The sequence below is a fragment of the Chiloscyllium plagiosum genome, unplaced genomic scaffold, assembly GCF_037043375.1.
Source record: "Chiloscyllium plagiosum isolate Xiang-an unplaced genomic scaffold, Cpla_swu_hap1 HiC_scaffold_15, whole genome shotgun sequence".
NCBI classification, from domain to species: Eukaryota; Metazoa; Chordata; class Chondrichthyes; order Orectolobiformes; family Hemiscylliidae; genus Chiloscyllium; species Chiloscyllium plagiosum.
Window position 1 is genome coordinate 15,546,260 of NW_028270153.1, and position 18,354 is coordinate 15,564,613.

Here is an 18,354-nt window from a genome sequence, read left to right on the forward strand (position 1 = left end):
TCATCTGATGAAGGAGCAGCGCTTCCAATTAAACCTGTTGGACTATAACCTGGTGTTGTGTGATTTTTGACTTTGTATACCCCAGTCCAACACCGGCATCTCCAAATCATGCACTGATCGACTCCCTTACACGGTTCGGAATTAGAGCATCCATTGTGAATTAAAACAGCTGGCTGCCGTGAAAATTAATTGGGGCTGGTCTCAGTGAGTAAAACAGCGATGTGCCCCGTGTGAGGCTCGAACTCACGACCTTCAGATTATGAGACTGACGCGCTGCCTACTGCGCTAACGAGGCTCTGAAAGTGACACCGAGCGAACAGTTCCAGGCTCTGGGATAATCAATGCAGCAGTTCCAGTGAGACTGGGAGGCAGCACTCAGAGCGGCTGGTTCCTGCGAGTTACTCCAGCGCCTGGACCACTTTCTGCCTCTCTCCGGGAGCACTGCAAAGGGCAACTAGCCGCTGGGGAGAGGGTATTTGGGGGGGGGGGGAGGCAAGAAGGATGCTGGGTCTCAGCGCCCGCACCATATCCTACACTTTGGGGAAGTCTGATTAAGGGATTTGGGGCTGCAACAGCTCAAGAGTTAGAGAGGGCATAGAGGACAGTAAGAAGGGCAATAGAAAGGGGAGCTGGTAGGCTGTGGGGGGGGGGAAGGGGCATAAAGAGAGTGGTTTGGAATGTGCAACAAACAGGGGGGCTTCAAGGGAAGGGAGAAATGGGGAGGAGGAGGCGTGGGGTGAATAGGTTGAGGATTTTGGATGTAGGTTTGCTCGCTGAGCTTGAAGGTCCATTTCCTTCAAGAGTGTGGGGTCATGGAGATGGGGAATAGTGATGTTCCCAGGAAAGGGGTAAAAAGTCCTGGGGAAGGAGGTGGTAGTAAATAATCATGCGGCAGGACCATGGCACCCTCTGAGGAAGCGTCCCTGGACCTGAAACATTTAACTCTGATTTCTCTCCACTGATGCAGCCACACCTGCTGAGCTTCTCCAGCAAATTGTGCTTGTGTCTCTGAGTTCCGCAGTTGTTATTCCCGACTCCGTGCTGCTCGCTCTTTGTCGACATTTGCACGAAACCACCCCAGTTGTGAAGCTACCCCAAGTCAGCATTAAAATACGACGGTGTGGGGTGGGGGGGGGGGTGGACAAACTGGAGACTGGAGTTTTTGGTGCGGCCGGTAAATGATCCGCTAAATTAAAATAACCAGAGAGTAGGGCAGCGGATCTCACAATTCCGCATATTTTAAGAAAACACCAACCTGCCGAAGGGGGAGACGGGGTGGATACAATGACTCCAGGGAGTATTGCAGCGGGCAGCAGGTTCTTGGTTAAGCCTTCGGTCCCCTTCCGGACTTAATCCCACAATTTCAGCTCCTCCCCGTAAAACATTGTGCCCCGTGTGAGGATCGAACTCACGACCTTCAGATTATGAGACTGACGCGCTGCCTACTGCGCTAACGAGGCGCTGCACATCGCTTCGGCTGAACATAACCAGATTCTGAGATTGAGCTATCCAATACAAAGCTCTTAGATTTGTGTCATGTGTTGTGGGTGATCAGAAGTTTGCAACTGTAGGGTTTAAATTTTACATAGCAAGAGGCAAATTAAGCAGATTCACAAGATGTTTGTGACACAGGAAAACCGTCGGCCATATCCATAGTCTCACATAGAATTACACATAGTGTTCAGGGATGTGTTGGTTAAGTGCTGATTTGGAGTTGCCAGAGTTGGACTGGGGTGTGCAAAGTTAAAAATCACACAACACCAGGTTATAGTCAATAACAGTGAGTGAAACTAACGTGGGCTTCTAACAGATGAGAGATTTAACAAAGAATCAAAGTACTTTTCAGTATATAATGTCAGTTACATCACACTGTAAACTTTTGCAATAAATTCAGTCTCTTACAATTCTCATGATGAAGGAGCAGCACTCCGAAAGCTAGTGCTTCCAATTAAACCTGTTGGACTATAACTTGGTGATGTGTGATTTTTTTAAACTAGGTTAAGTGCATTAGTCAGGGATAAATGTAGGGTATTAGCGTAGGGGAACGGGTCTGGGTGGGTTACTCTTCGGAGGGTCCGTGTGGACTTGTTGGGCCAAATGGCCTGTTTCCACTCTGTTGAGATTTTATGATTCTATGAGGATTCTAAGAGAAGACCCTTCAACCCATCAAGTCTGTAAAGCCAAAAATATACCACTGCCTGTCCTAGTCCCACATTCCAGCTCTAGGCCTTTATCCTTCAATGTCATGATGCGGATGAGCTGTGTTGGGCTGGGGTGGTTAAAGTTAAAAACCATACAACACCAGATCATAGTCCAACAGGTTTATTTGGAAATTGTGTGACATTTTGATCTTTTTACTATAAGTTCTGTGTCCAATGATCCTAACCCACTGACAAAGGAGCAGTTCTCCAAAAGTTTATATTTCCAAATAAACCTGTTGGACTATAACCTTCTTCAATTCATGGCATTTCCAAGTGCTCATCCAAGTACTTTTAAAAGGTTGTGAGATTTCCCACCTGAACTACCCTCCCAAGCAGAGCATTCCAGAGCCCCATCATCCTCTGGGTAAAAGACTCTTCCTCAAATCCCCTCTAAACCTCCGGCCCTCCACCTTAAAAGTGCACCCCTCCTGTTATTGATCCTTTGACTAAAGCGAATGGCTGCTTTCTGTCCAAATGTCCATGCCCATCGCTGGGACACCTGCACCAACCAACCCCACCAATCCATGGCTGAACACTTTAACTCCCCCTCCCACATCACCAAGGACATGCAGGTCCTACACCTCCTCCATGGCCAAACCCTAACCACCCAACGTCTGGAGGAAGAATGTCTCATCTTCTGCTTTGGGTCCCTGCAACCACATGGGATTAATGTGGATTTCATCAGTTTCCTCATTTCCTCTCCCCCCACCTTATGCCAGTCCCAAGCTTCAAACGCGGAACCACCCTCTTGACCTGTCTATCATCTTCCCATTCATCTACTCCACCTTCCTCTCCGACCTAACATCTTCACCCCCACTTTCATCTACCGATTGCATTCCCAGCTATCTTGCCCCCCAGCCCCACCCACCCCCTTCCCATTTACCTCTCAGCCCCCTGTCCTCATTCCTGATGAAGGGCTTATGCCCAAAATGTTGATTCTCCTGCTCCTTGGATACTGCCTGACCTGCTGTGCTTTTCCAGCACCACACTCTTGACCATGCCCATCATAGTTTTATATATCTCTATCACCCCTCACCTTCTCCACTCCAAAGAAAATAACTCAAGTTAATCCACCCTCTCTTCATAACTAAGATGCTGCATCCCAGACAACATCCTAATGACCCTCCAGTGCAATCACAATCTTCCTATAAAGAGGTGACCAGAACTGCACGTACTACTCCAGTTGTGGCCTAACCAAAGTTCTGTACAGCTCCAACACAACTTCCCTACTCTTATAACCTATGCCTTGACTGATAAAAGCAAGTGTTCCATATGACTTCTTAACTACCCTAGTTACCTGCATTGTCACCTTATCCCTTTGTTTCTCTAAACTTCCAGGGTCTTGCCATTCATTGAACACTCCCTTGACTTGTTACTTCTTCCAAACTACTTTAGCTCACATTTTCCTGTGTTGAATTCCATCTGCCACTGATCTGCCCATCAGACCAACCCATCAATGTCTTCCTGTAACCTAAACTCTTTTTCATAACTGTCAACCATCTTCATCTCAATACTTCAGTATTTCTGTCCCTTAATTCTGGGCTCTGTTATGAATAGAAATATATTTTCTGCTCAAGCTTCTCCTTTACTGCTCTATTCCTCTGGCTTTGGCTCTCTCATCTTCCCACTTACTTTCACCTCATTCACCTCCAGCTGTCTCTGACTTATTCTCTCTCAAAAGTTCTTAATTTTTCCACCACTCTCTCCAAGTTTAAGAAGTACTTGCAAAATCTATCCTATTAACTGGGCCTCCTTTTGAGTATTTTCTTTCCTAGATAGGCGTTTATTTCCTGACGTTATTTCTAAGTACTTACAAATGTAATGTTAAATATATTTTAGAGGTGTTCTTACTACCACTGCTATGGCTTAGGATTGGTTAGATCAGTTGGCTGGACAGCTAGCTTGTATTACAGAGTGCTGTCAATAGCATGGGTTAATTCCTATACCTAGTAGAGGTCACCATGATGACCTTGCCTTCTCAACCTTATGTGATCTTTCAGTTATGCCCTCTAATGAGAGAGCAGCCTTTTGCTCTCTGGGACAATAGCAAAATTTTCACAGACTGGCCACGATGGAGTATAATAACCAATCCCATATGCATCCAGGGGGGAGGGTGAAGATATGCAACAATAGTGCATCCAGCCCTCCTTCTGAAAATGCTGGCAATACTCAACATATCAGGCATTTATGGAGACAAACACAGATAATGTTTTAGACCCACTGAGTAAATATAGCATTTTCAGTTTGTGTTTCAGATTCCCAACATCTGCAGTATTTTATTTACGTAGTGGTTAATTCACTTCTGATTTATCCAGTAAGCAGAAAAAGCATCCTCCCCTGAGAAACTTAATCTGCGAGATTGGAATGGCATGAGAATTTGATGCCTACTTCAGGCCTTTATGGCACTGTGCAAATGCTTCAATATTACTATGTACCAATTACTGTATTCAAGCACACACATTAATGACTGTAGTTTCAAAATGATTGCTCCCTCTTTCAGGTTGGATGCATTAGAGGAGGTTACTCTTTTAGCAATATTATCATCACCATACTACAAGCATTATTAATTCTATGAAGCATTTTAATATAATAAGGTGCAATATAAAAATCATATTATTAATCTGTTGATGGGCATAACTATTGCACCACACTGGACATTGTAAGCAGAATCTTAGTTGCAATTTTATTTTTCATCAGCAGCTTTTTTCTTCCCTCTCATCTTTCATTTCTTTCATCAGATTGGTAACATGCCATGACATTGCAGGGATTCTCTATAACACTCCATTCCCAGTTATTCTCTGCAATTAGCTATTCCATTCCCAGTGGTACTCTGTAACCAGCCTTTCAGTTAAATCAAAACTCTTGTCTGTCAGTTCAGATAGACATAAAGAATGCGATGGCACTAAGGAGTGCAGAAAAGCGTTAGATTAGATTAGATTACTTACAGTGTGGAAACAGGCCCTTCGGCCCAACAAGTCCACACCGCCCCGCCGAAGCGCAACCCACCCATTCCCCTTTACCTAACACTACGGGCAACTTAGCATGGCCAATTCACCTGGCCTGCACATCTTTTGGACTGTGGGAGGAAACCGGAGCACCCGGAGGAAACCCACGCAAACACGGGGAGAACGTGCAAACTCCACACAGTCAGTCGCCTGAGGCGGGAATTGAACCCGGGTCTCTGGCGCTGTGAGGCAGCAGTGCTAACCACTGTGCCACCGTGCCGCCCACAAATTACTCATCTGCTTGTTCCTTCGGGGCATAGTTTCACAGGTGGCAACTACACAGGTGGCCAATATTTATGTCTTTGAGAAGGAAATTTGACTATGGAGAACATCATAACAGAATTAGGCATTTAAGCTATATTGAACAGATTGTTGGGCTGTTACTGGTAGAATGGGATGAAATGGCCTAAAGGATGATCATTATGGAGTCTATCGTTACCAGGATGCTACCTGGACTAGAAGGTTTGAATTATAAGGAAAGGTTGAAAAGGCTGGAACATTTTTCCCTGGAGTATAGGAGACTGGGGGTGACCCCATAGAAGTCTCATGAGAGGCATGGATAAGGTAGATAACCAACAGATAACCATGGTAGGGGGGTCTAAAACTAGAGGGCACAGGTTTAAGGTGAGAGGGGAGAGATACAAAATGGTCCACGGGGCAATTTTTCACACAGAGGGTAGTGAGTGTCTGGAACAGGCTGCCAGAAGTAATGGGGAAAGCAAGTACAATTTTGTCATTTAAGAAACATTTAGATGGGAAACTGGATGGGATAGGTATGGAGAGATATGGACCAAACTCAGGGAAATGGGACTGGCTTAAATTGTGAAAACTGGATGGCATGGGCAAGTTGGGCTGAAGGGCCTGTTTCGATGTTGTAAACCTCTATGCCTCTATTTCAAAGAAGAGTAGTACTTATCTAGAGTCATAGAGATGTACAGCATGGAAACAGACCCTTTGGTCCAACCTGTTCATGCCGACCAGATATCCCAACCCAATCTAGTCCCACCTGCCAGCACCTGGCCCATATCCCGCCAAACCCTTCCTATTCATATACTCTTTTGATGCCTTTTAAATGTTGCAATTGTACCAGCCTCCACCACTTCCTCTGGCAGCTCATTCCATACACGTACCACTCTCTGCGTGAAAATTTGCCCCTTAGGTCTCTTTTATATCTTTCCCCTCTCACCCTAAACCTATGCCCTCAAATTCTGGACTCCCTCCCCCCCCAGGCAAAACACTTTGTCTATTTATTCTATCCGTGCCCCTCATGATCTTATGAACCTCTATAAGGTCACCCCTCAGCCTCTGAAACTCCAGGGAAAACAACTCCAGCTCATTCAACCTCTCCCTATAGCCCAAACCCTCCAACCCTGGCAACATCCTTGTAAATCTTTTTTGAACCCTTTCAAGTTTCACAACATCCTTCTGACAGGAAAGAGACCATAATTGCGCATAATATTCCAAACGTGGTCGAAGCATTGTCCTGTACAGCTGCAACATGACCTCCCAACTCCTGTACTCAATACTCTGATCAATAAAAGAAAGCATACCAAACGCTTTCATCACTATCCTATCTACCTGCGACTCTACTTTCAAGGTGCTATGAACCTACACTCCAAGGTCTCTCTCTGGTGTTTTGGGTAATATTTATTCTTCAATGCACATTATAACAATAGATTATCTGGTTAATATCACATTGCTGTTTGTGGGAGTTCACAGTGTGCAAATTGGCAGGAATATTTTCCACATTATAATAGTGACCACATTTCAAAAATTCTTAATCACCTGCGAAGGGCACCATATAAATGCCATAAAAACAGAAATGGCTATAGAAATTCAGCAGGTCACGCAGCATCTGTTGGGAAGCAACAGAATCTTTCCAAAGAAGAATCATATTGGACTCAAAATGTTAACTCTGTTTTTCTCTCCACAGATGCTTCTTGACAGTTCCTGCAGCACTTAGGGTCATAGGGTCATAGAGATGTACAGCATGGAAACAGACCCTTCGGTCCAACCCGTCCATGCCGACCAGATATCCCAATCCAATCTAGTCCCACCTGCCAGCACCCAGTCCAAATCTCTCCAAACTCTTCCTATTCATATACCCATTCAAATACCTCTTCAAAGTTGCAATTGTACCAGCCTCCACCACTTCCTCTGGTTTAAGTTTCAGGTTCCCAGTGCCTGCAGTGTTTTGATTTTGTATAAGTGCAAGTCTTCATTTAGCTTCTATGTCTTTGGTGAAGTTACTTGTGATGAAACATTAATCTGAAGCCCTATCTGCCAGATAGGAGGATGTAAAAGATCCCAGAGTACAAACTTGATAAAGAGTGGGGAAGTTATCACTCTCATAAAAAAAGACGCTGCTGGGAATCTCAGCAGGTCAGGCAGCTTCTGTGCAGAGGGAGACAAAGTTAACATTTCAAGCTTGACTCTTGACCCTTCTTCAGGACTCTGGTATCCCGCCAATGTATACACATCTCTCAATCAACATCACAAAACACAGGTTATCTTGTCCTGATCACAGTTTGATCTGTGCAAGTTGATTACCAATTTTCCCACATTTCCTACAACAGTGACATTTGTTCAGAAATATTGACATGGCTGTAAAGCTCTTTGATACAGTCTGTGGGTGGGTGGGAAAAGCATTAGATAAAAACAAACCTTTTTTTTTACTTCCCTCCCTTTGGACCTTTCTGTTGACCATTTTTGCCACTTGTGCAAGTTGTGAAGACATCAGTAATGTCCTGTTTGTGAAAGCCAGTTGATGAAAGATGGAACTGGGGCCAATGTTCACACACTTTTATATTTCTTTACAGATTTATGTAGAACAAGCATACAGCACACAGCTTTTCATCATTAATATAAATTATTTGGATGTGAACAAAGGAGGCATGGTTAGTAAGTTTGCAGATGATACCAAAACAGATAGTGTAGTGGACAGTGAAGAAGATTACCTCGGAGTACAACGGGACTTTGATCATTGTGAGTGTTGCATTTTGGTAAGACAGACTAGGGCAGGACTTATCCTGTTAATGGTAAGGCTCTGGAGAGTGCTGCCAAACAAAGAGACCTAGGGGTGCGGGTGCATAGTTCCTTGAAAGTGTAGTTGCAGGTAGACAGGGTGATGAAGAAGGCATTTGGTATGCTTGTCTTCATTGGTTCGAACACTGAGTACAGGAGTGGGACATCATGTTGCTGCTGCACAGGACATTGGTGAGATGACCTTTTAGAATACTGCAAACAATTCTGGTCACCCTACTGTAGAAAGATTGTTGTTAAACTCAAGAGAATGCAGAAAAGATTTACAAGGATATTACGGGGACGAGGGGTTTTTAGCTACACTGAGAGGCTGAATAGGCTGGTGCTTTTTTCCCTGGAGCGTTGGAGGCTGAGGGGCATGAATAGGGTGAATAGCCAAGGTCTTTTTCCTAGGATGGGGGAGTTGAAAATTAGACGACATAGGTTTAAGGTGGGAGAGAAAAAATTTAAAAGGGACCTAAAGGGCAATTTTTTCACACAGAGGGCGGGGTGTGTTTGGAATGAGCTGCCAGAGGAGGTGATGGAGACTGGTACAATTATAACATTTAAAAGGCATCTGGATAGGAAGGGTTTAGAAGGATATGGGCCAAATGCTGGCAAATAGGACTAGGTCAGATTGGGATGTCTGGTGGGCACAGACAAGTTGGACCAAAGGTTCTGCTTCTATGCTGTTTGACTCTATGACGCTGTGACTTCCTAACCAAAACATGCAGTATTAGTCTGTGTCTATGCAGATTCAAATCAACCATAGCTAATGCCCATCATCTGAACACAATTAATCAGTAAGATACGTGTGAATCCATTCCTGAAAGAATTTTTTTTAAATCACAAGTTCTACCTGAAATGAAACTTGGCACTAATTCTATTGTACAGATGCTAACACACATCGTCCCTCATAAAAAGGACGACTAATCATGGAGGGTTTGACATTGCCGAGTTTTCACCAGATGATGATTAAGGACAAAAGGGTAACTAGGGAGAGAATCGGGCCCCTCAAAGATCAGCAAGACGGCCTTTGTGTGGAGCCGCAGGAGATGGGGCAGATACTAAACGAGCATTTTGCATCAGTATTTACGGTGGAAAAGGACGTGGAAGATGTAGAATGTAGGGAAATAGATGGTGACATCTTGAAAAATGTCCATACTACAGAGGAGGAAGAGCTGGATGTCTTGAAATGCATAAAAGTGGATAAATCCCCAGGACCTGATCAGGTGTACCCTGGAACATAGAACATAGTGGGCAGCACAGTGGCACAGTGGGTAACACTGCTGCCTCACAGCGCCAGAGACCCGGGTTCAATTCCCGCCTCAGGCGACTGACTGTGTGGAGTTTGCATATTCTCCCTGTGTCTGTGTGGGTTTCCTCTTACAATCCAAAAATGTGCAGGTGAATTGGCAATGCTCAATTGCCCATAGTGTTAGGTGAAGGGGTAAGTGTAGGAGAATGGGTCTGGGTGGGTTGCGCTTCGGTGGGTCGGTGTGGACTTGTTGGGCCGAAGGGCCTGTTCCCACACTGTAAGTAATCTAAACATAGAACATTACAGCGCAGTACAGGCCCTTCGGCCCTCGATGTTGCGCTGCCCTGTCATACTAATCTGAAGCCCATCCCACCTACACTATTCCATGTACATCCATATGCCTAGCCAATGACGACTTAAATGCACTTAAACTTGGCGAATCTACTACCGTTGCAGGCAAAGCATTCTATACCCTTACTACTCTCTGAGTAAAGAAACTACCTCTGACATCTGTCTTATACCTATCTCCCCTCACTTTAAAGTTGTGTCTCCTTGTGTTTGCCATTCCCATACTTGGAAAAAGGCTCTCCCTGTCCACCCTATCTAACCCTCTGATTATCTTGTATGTCTCTATTAAGTCACCTCTCAACCTTCTTCTCTCTAACGAGAACAGCCTCAAGACCCTCAGCCTTTCCTCGTAAGACATTCCTTCCATACCAGGCAACATCCTAGTAAATCTCCTCTGCACCCTTTCCAAAGCTTCAACATCCTTCTTATAATGCGGTGACCAGAACTATACACAATACTCCAAGTGTGGCTGTACCATAGCTTTGTACAGCTGCAGCATAACCTCCTGATTCCGGAACTCAATCCTTCTATTAATAGAGGCCAAAACACTGCATGCCTTCTTAACAACCCTGTCAATCTGGATGGCAACTTTCAGGGATCTGTCTACATGGACACCGAGATCTCTCTGCTCATCTGCACTCCCAAGAATCTTACCATTAGCCCAATACATTGCATTCCGATTACTCCGTCCAAAGTGAATCACCTCACACTTGTCCACATTAAACTCCATTTGCCACCTCTCAGCCCAGCTCTGCATCCTATCTATGTCTCTCTGCAACCTACTACATCCTTCGTCACTATCCACAACTCCACCGACCTTAGTGTCGTCCGCAAATTTACTAACCCACCCTTCTAAGCCCTCATTCAGGTCATTTATAAAAATGACGAACAGCAGTGGACCCAACACCGACCCTTGCGGTACGCTGTTAGTAACTGGACACCAAGATGAATATGTTCCATCAACTACAGCCCTCTGTTTTCTTTCAGCAAGCCAATTACTGATCCAAACTGCTATGTCTCCCACAATCCCATTCCTCCACATTTTGTATAATAGCCTACTGTGTGGAACCTTATCGAATGCCTTGCTGAAATCCATATACACCACATCAACTGGTTTACTCTCATCTACCTGTTTGGTCACTTTGTCAAAAAACTCAATAAGATTCGTTAGGCACGACCTACCCTTCACAAAACCGTGCTGACTGTCCCTGATCAGATTATTCTTTTCTAGATGGTTATAAATCCTATCTCTTATAAACTTTTCGAACACTTTGCCAACAACTGAAGTGAGACTCACTGGTCTGTAATGACCAGGGTTGTCTCTACTACCCTTTTTGAGCAAGGGAACCACATTTGCTATCCTCCAGTCCTCAGGCACTATTCCTGTGGACAATGATGATTTGAAGATCAATGCCAAAGGCTCGGCAATCTCTTCCCTTGCTTCCCAGAGAATCTTAGGAAAGATCCCATCCGGCCCAGGGGACCTGTCTATTTTCACAGTCTGCTGTATTTCAAATATCTCTTCCTTGTTAACCTCAATCTCTTCCAGTCTAGATGCAATTATCTCTGTATCTTCTTCACCAACATTTTCATTTTCTATAGTGAACACTGTCGAAAAATATTTATTTAGTGCTTCCCCTATCTCCTCTGACTCCACACACAACTTCCCACTATTATCCTTGATTGGCCCTAATTTAACTCTCGTCATTCTTTTATTCCTGACATACCTATGGAAAGCCTTAGGGTTAACCCTGATCCTATCCGCCAACAACTTCTCATGTCTCCTTCTGGCTCTTCTGAGCTCTCGTTTTAGGTCTTTCCTGACTTCCTTGTAACCCTCAAGCACCCTAACTGGGTTTTCACATTTTGTCCTAACATAAGCCTTCTTCTTCTTCTTGACCAGGGATTCCACTTCCTTAGTAAACCATGGCTCATGCGTTCTATATCTTCCTCCCTGCCTGACAGGTACATACTTATCTAGGACACACAGGATCTTTTCCTTGAATAAGCTCCACATTTTTAATGTGCTCATCCCCTGCAGTTTCCTTCCCCATTCTACACTTCCTAAATCTTTCCTAATTGCATCGTAATTTCCCTTCCCCCAGCTGTAACTCTTGCTCGGTGGAGTACACCTATCCCTTTCCATCAGTAAAGTAAACCTGACAGAATTGTGATCGCTGTCTCCAAAGTGCTCACCTACTTCCAAATCTAACACCTGGCCAGGCTCATTACCCAGTACTAAATCTAAAGTGGCTTCGCCCCTTGTAGGCCTGTCTACATACTGTGTCAGGGAGCCCTCCTGCACACACTAGACAAAAACTGACCCATCTATAGTACTCGTACTGTAATGATCCCAGTCAATATTTGGATAGTTGAAGTCCCCCATGACAACCACCCTGCCTCTCTCACTCCTATCAAGAATCATCTTTGTTATCCTTTCCTGTACATCTCTGGGACTATTCGGAGGCCTATAGAAAACTCCCAGCATGGTGACTTCTCCTTTCCTGTTTCTAACTTCAGCCCATACTACCTCAGTTAATGAATCCCCAAACATCCTTTCTACAACTGTAATATTGTCCCTGATCAACAATGCCACACCTCCCCCCCCACTTTTACCATCTTCTCTGTGGGAAGCCAGGGAACTGTTTGCTGGGCCTCTTACAGAGATATTTGGATCATCAATAGTCACGGGTGAGGTTCTGGAAGACTGGAGGTTGGTTAACGTGATGCCACTGTTTAAGAAGGGCAGTAAGGACAAGCCAGGGAACTATAGACCAGTGAGCCTGACCTCAATGGTGGGCAAGTTGTTGGAGGGAATCCTGAGGGACAGGATGTACATGTATTTGGAAAGGCAAGGACTGATTATGGATAGTCAACATGGCTTTATGTGTGGGAAATCATGTCTCACAAACTTGATTGAGTTTTTTGAAGAAGTAACAAAGAGGATTGATGAGGACTTCAGTAAGGTGTTCGACAAGGTTCCCCATGGGAGACTGGTGAGCAAGGCTAAATCTCATGGAATACAGGGAGAACTAGCCATTTGAATACAGTACTGGCTCAAAGGTAGAAGTCAGAGGGTAGTGGTGGAGGGTTGTTTTTAAGACTGGAGGCCTGTGACCAGTGGAGTGCCACAAGGATCAAAGCTGGGTCCACTACTTTTCATCTTTTATATAAATGATTTGGATGCGAGCATGAGAAGTATAGTTAATAAGTTTGCAGATGACACCAAAATTGGAGGTGTAGTGGACAGCGAAGAAGGTCACCTTAGATTACAACAGGATCTTGATCAGATGGGCCAATGGGCTTAGAAGTGGCAGATGAGTTTAATCTAGATAAATGTGAGCTGCTGCATTTTGGGAAAACAAATCTTAGCAGGACTTATACACTTAATGGTAAGGTCCTAGGCAGTGTTGCTGAACAAAGAGACCTTGGAGTGCAGGTTCATAGCTCCTTGAAAGTGGAGTCGCAGGCAGATAGGATAGTGAAGAAGGCATTTGGTATGCTTTCTTTATTGGTCAGACTATTGAGTACAGGAGTTGTGAGGTCGTGTTGCGGCTGTACAGGACATTGGTTAGGCCACCCTGGGGTGGGGGAGTCCAGAACTAGAAGGCATAGGTTTAGGGTGAGAGTGGAAAGATACAAAAGAGACCTAAGGAGCAACTTTTTCATGCAGAGGGTGGTACGTGTGTGGAATGAGCTGCCAGAGGAAGTGGTGGAGGCTGGTACAATTGCAACATTTAAAAGGCATCTGGATGGTTATATGAATAGGAAGGGTTTGGAGAGATGTGGGCTGGGTGCTGGCAGGTGGGACTAGATTGGATTGGGATATCTGGTAGGCATGGATGACTGTTTCTGCTGTACGTCCCTATGACTCTATGATGCAAAATTCAGTGAAACATTACGTGCCATTGTGAACAAGGTAAAATACTGCAGTAGCCGACGGTAAAATTCAGTGTATGAGTAACTGATTAATTAGTACAGTTTGTGCTTGAGGTCAGGTGTGGGCAGTGTGGAGTGAGAACTACATGGCAATGGCAGCACAGAAGCAGGCCATTTGGCCCAACTGGGTTGTGCTGGTGTTTCCACTCGAAAAGAGCCTCATCCTGCCCCTCTTCATCTCCCTGATCAGAAAATCTGATCAGGGAGATGAAAACCTGATCATTTCTGTCTGACGATCTTTTCCAGTTGCCCCTTCATGGGGATGGTAGCAGAGTAATGATGTTTCTAGACTGGTAATGCAGGGACCTGCTCTAGAGGTATGAACTCATCAAAGTTGGCCTTAGTAGCTAGGATTTTAAATGTAATTAATTTGCCAGTCTTTATTTTAAAACAATTGTTAAAAATATTCATGAACTACCATTTTTGCTATATTAAAAGCAAATATGTTACTATTCCAGAGGGAATGGTAAATTAGTGGTTAAAGTAGTAAATAGTAAAATAGAAGAATAGAAATCTGCTGCCCTTGCCTGGCCTACTGATCCCCAATACTGTGGTTGATTTATCTGCAATGAGCTAGCAAGCTGCTAAAGTAAAAAAGAAAACTACAGATGCTGGAAGTCTGAAACAGAACCAGAAATAATTGGAGAAACTCAGCAGTTCTGGCAGCATCTGTAGAGAGAAAGCAGAGTTAACATTTTGAGTCCAAATGCTGCCAGACTTGCCCAGTTTCTCCAATCATTTCTATTTTTTGTAGCAAGCTAATAAATTGTACAAAACCGCTACAGAAAACACTACATTCACTGCAATGCTTCAAGAAGGTTGTGGTCAGAGACAATTAGGAATGGACAATAAATATTGGCCTTGTTAGTGACTCACAACTCAAAAAGCAATTTTATAACATCCCATGTTATTGCCTCCTTTGGGTTCTGCATGTTCTAGTCACTCTGGATAAAGACGTTTATTCTCAATTGTCTACTGGAGTGACGACTATCTTAAATTTCTGTCATATTGATGTCTCCCCCACATCGTCACCATGTCATCTTTATCAAACCCCATTTTAAAGCAAACCCTGGAAATGGCAGATGAAGAATTAAGTCACTTTAGCAATGTCAGTTATCAGTATCGCGTCAAAGCGTTAATTAGTATTCCGAATGGCTCTGTGACCTCACCCAAATACTGAGTCACCAGAGAGAAACAAAAACAAACCTAAAATAAAACAAAGAACTGGGGGTGCTGAAGATCTGAAACAAACAATAACAGGCAATGCTGGGGAAACTCAGTAAGTCTGGAAGCACTTGTGGAGAGAGAAAAAGTTAACATTTCAGGTCCAGTGACGCTTCTTCAGACCTGCTGAGTTTCTCCAGCAATTTCTGTTCTTAAAAAAAACACACGCTTTAACTAAAGAGATCAACAAAAAGTGAAGAGACCGATACTATCCAATGTGTCGACTATGATCAACTAACGGCGTGATATTTTATATTATCACTGCAAGCGGACAAAGTACACTATCTGCCGAGCAAGTTGTGTAAAAATTAAAATCAGGATAACTAACAATCTTTTCTCGTTGAATGTAAGTAATGCTCTAAGTTAAGATGGTTGTGTTTCGTTCGAATACCGTTCAACCGAAAATAAAACGAAGACACTCCCCACTCCCCTTACTGCCTTGCCCTGGGGTGTTTGTGAGAGGTGGGGATTTAAACTGTGAAGAGAACTTGTCACTTTCTTCCCCGGGTCCTCCCCCTGAAGTATCTTTTGCGTTGACGTCAAAGTGTTCACGTGATGCGGTTTGTTACATCGCCCTGTGTTTGGATACAGCAGGAACTGCACCGTCCGCTTGAGCTGATTATTCTCGGGTTCTCCTGCTCAGAAAATGCCTTCTGATAAGTCATTCAAACAGAGGAGAAGCTTCGGTAGGTGGTCGTCGAGCAAAGGGGAGACCGACCGAGGAACAGACAGAGAGGGAAGGAGAGAGAGGGAGAGGGAGAGGGAGAGAGAGAGAGAGATGTACCACTTGGGGAAGAGTGTGTCTTAGTTATGTGTCTCTGTCTTTCCTCCTCTAACACCGCTACTCCCCTCTTCTTCTGCGGGACTGTTGCTGTTTTTATTTTTCTCTCTTATTTGCCTTTGACCTTCTCTCAGCTGACTGGGTTGGGGGTGGAGGGGATATATCGGTGAGGATTCTTGTAAACAGCTGCTCGGAGGACACAGGCAGATCGGAGCGGGGGGGGGGAGGCGAGGGGCGACGAGGGAGAGAGACAGAGAGAGAGAGGAGAAAAACGAGATGGATCGGTTGCAGCCAGCAATGATGAAAAGGTCTCCAGAACTGCCTTACGAAGGGAAAGCTCTCTGCCTGAGATCCCTGGTAGCCCGAGGACAATGCGTGCACGCACCTAATCCCCAGAATCTTTGTACTTAACCATTTTATTTGTTGAAGTGAATTTCAGTTATTTCCTCGCCGTTTTCTCAATATCTGGAACGAATCAGCCTAATATTGTGAATCATTGATCCTTTTTTTGTAACATTCTTTTTGTAAAACTGTGTCTGCAGCTAACCTTAAAATAATTGGTGAGCTCGGGCTTCTTAAAGGACGTGAGGGTTTATTGTTGCTGTATTCATACTTTGGAAGCCATTTTACAGTAAAATCGCCCTTTTTAAACCCTGTTTTAATAACAATGGAAATTAATCTCCTTTCCCCCCACTTTTTTTTAAAAACAGATCTTTCGTTTTCTACGCAAAACGTAGTTACAACATTTTGGCAAATTCTGTTTTGACGTTGGATAATCTAGTTTAAAAAGAGACTTTATAAAAAAACTAAATGATTTTGTCAAGAAGTACTGGAATAAAAGTTGGGAGGTTTTAAACATTCAATCTTTATATTTGACCCAGACATTTTGTTTTTACAGATTTCACTATGAACTCCCAGGGTAACTTGTTCTGTGGTGAAAACAAAGGCAGAAATCATTTCAGTCTGTGTTCAGTTACATATTTGGCACTAATTTGTGAAACAAAGCAACTACACAAGTTTTTTTTTCTATTATCTGCTTAACCATTCAATTATCATTTAATAAAAAAGTCAAAAACTGATATGAAGACCGTTTCAGTTAAGAGGGTGACAAATTGTGTATATGCAATAGGTTATTATGAATTAGGATAATAGGAGCTAATTAAGGTTCAAAGTATATTCATCTTTTGAAATGTGCTAACTTTGAGCAAAAAATGTTTCTGCTTTCCCATACTAATGTAGCAGATGGTGGAGATATTTGAAACCATCATTCCATTTTATGTCAATTACTGAGTTGAGGCCTAGTTTTGAGATGAGTTATCACCAGGGGAGTTGAACCTTGGCATTTCTTTCTTAAATGTGATTTTCAGATTTCACACAAAAGCCTGTAATTTCCATTTTTAGCTAAAACAAGACTCAGTGGAATGACTATATGTAAATTATGATTTTTTTTTTCTCACTACATTGTGGTTTGCAATACTGTACTTTTTCTCTCTCCTTCAACAGTAGGAGTGTAAATGCATTGCTCTTTCCCTATAAAACCAATATATTGTATTTTTCTATAATGCTTGTCAATGATCCAATAGATCAATGCTCCTTGGATGCTGCCTGACCTGCGCTTTTCCAGCAACACGTTTTTCAGCTCCTTTATTGTCTAGTTTGCTTAAGTGACAGATATCACTACATTTTACCAAATTCACTTTAAAAAAAACTAAAAGGTTAGGAAGGTTTTAAAGTTTTAATAAGACATTGCCTTGTTAATTACCTTGAAAGCTGCAATCATTCTTGCCATAAAATCTTGTTGTTCACCACATTCTGTTGATGTTGCTGTCTTCAGTTTTTGTGGATTAAGATCTAGAGCTACTAGGCCCTTGAAGGACCTTCCTTACTTCCTTCACCTTGCTTCCAAATGCATTCAATCCACTGATGTGGAGCAACACAGCACCTGACCTGGTGAGACACTGGTGCACAGCCAATGTCAGCTCATGATGCAGAGGCTGTATTCTGCACTGTGTGGACCCCTTTCTGTATACCCACCTTTCTCCCCCATTTGAATTGATCTTGAACAGCATTATTTTCTTTCTTTCATGCGAGATGGGCATCAAACATTTCTTGCCTGTCCTGAATTGCTCTGGACTGAGTGGCATTTCAGAGAACTGTAAAGAGTGAATCATATTGTTGTGGGTCTGGAGACACAGGTATGCCAGGCCAGGTAAGGATGGCACATTTCATTCCCCTAAACAGCATAGTGAAATGGATGTGTTTTTACAACAATCGATAGTGCCTCCATGGTCACCATTCAGCTAACTTCCAGATTTTTGTTGAATTTAAATTTCACCATCTGCCATGGTCAATTAAAGTAATAGGGTTCTAAATTATCAGATCAGTAATGACAACACATTGCCACAATTTTCCCCATAATGACGTGCTTGACCGTGGGAGACCCCCAACCTCTCCCAGTTCCTGCAAAGGCTGTAACAATGTCCACATCTTACCCAAGGACCTTGATCCACTCAACTATTTCTAGAGAACTGTACTGAGCTCGTTCAATACCCTGATTCTGTAAAGTCACCATAGGAC

At 43.5% G+C, this 18,354-nt stretch overlaps 1 protein-coding gene and 2 non-coding genes across 3 annotated transcripts in view; 1 reads left to right on the forward strand and 2 right to left on the reverse strand.

Annotated features, from left to right (window-relative positions):
• Positions 1–222: 222 nt before the first annotated feature.
• trnam-cau (transfer RNA methionine (anticodon CAU)) lies at positions 223–295 on the reverse strand. Its single transcript has one exon. It is a non-coding gene; the product is annotated as a tRNA-Met (tRNA).
• A 1,092-nt stretch (positions 296–1,387) lies between these two features.
• On the reverse strand, positions 1,388–1,460 carry trnam-cau (transfer RNA methionine (anticodon CAU)). Its single transcript has one exon. It is a non-coding gene; the product is annotated as a tRNA-Met (tRNA).
• A 14,076-nt stretch (positions 1,461–15,536) lies between these two features.
• The window catches only part of LOC122560259 (microtubule-associated protein 1 light chain 3 alpha), a 36,184-nt gene continuing 33,366 nt past the window's right edge, over positions 15,537–18,354 (forward strand). The window contains exon 1 of the mRNA XM_043710762.2: positions 15,537–15,682. Within this exon, the coding sequence (XP_043566697.1) occupies positions 15,643–15,682 (40 nt within the window). The 5' untranslated portion in view covers positions 15,537–15,642. The remainder of the gene's footprint in view (positions 15,683–18,354) is intronic.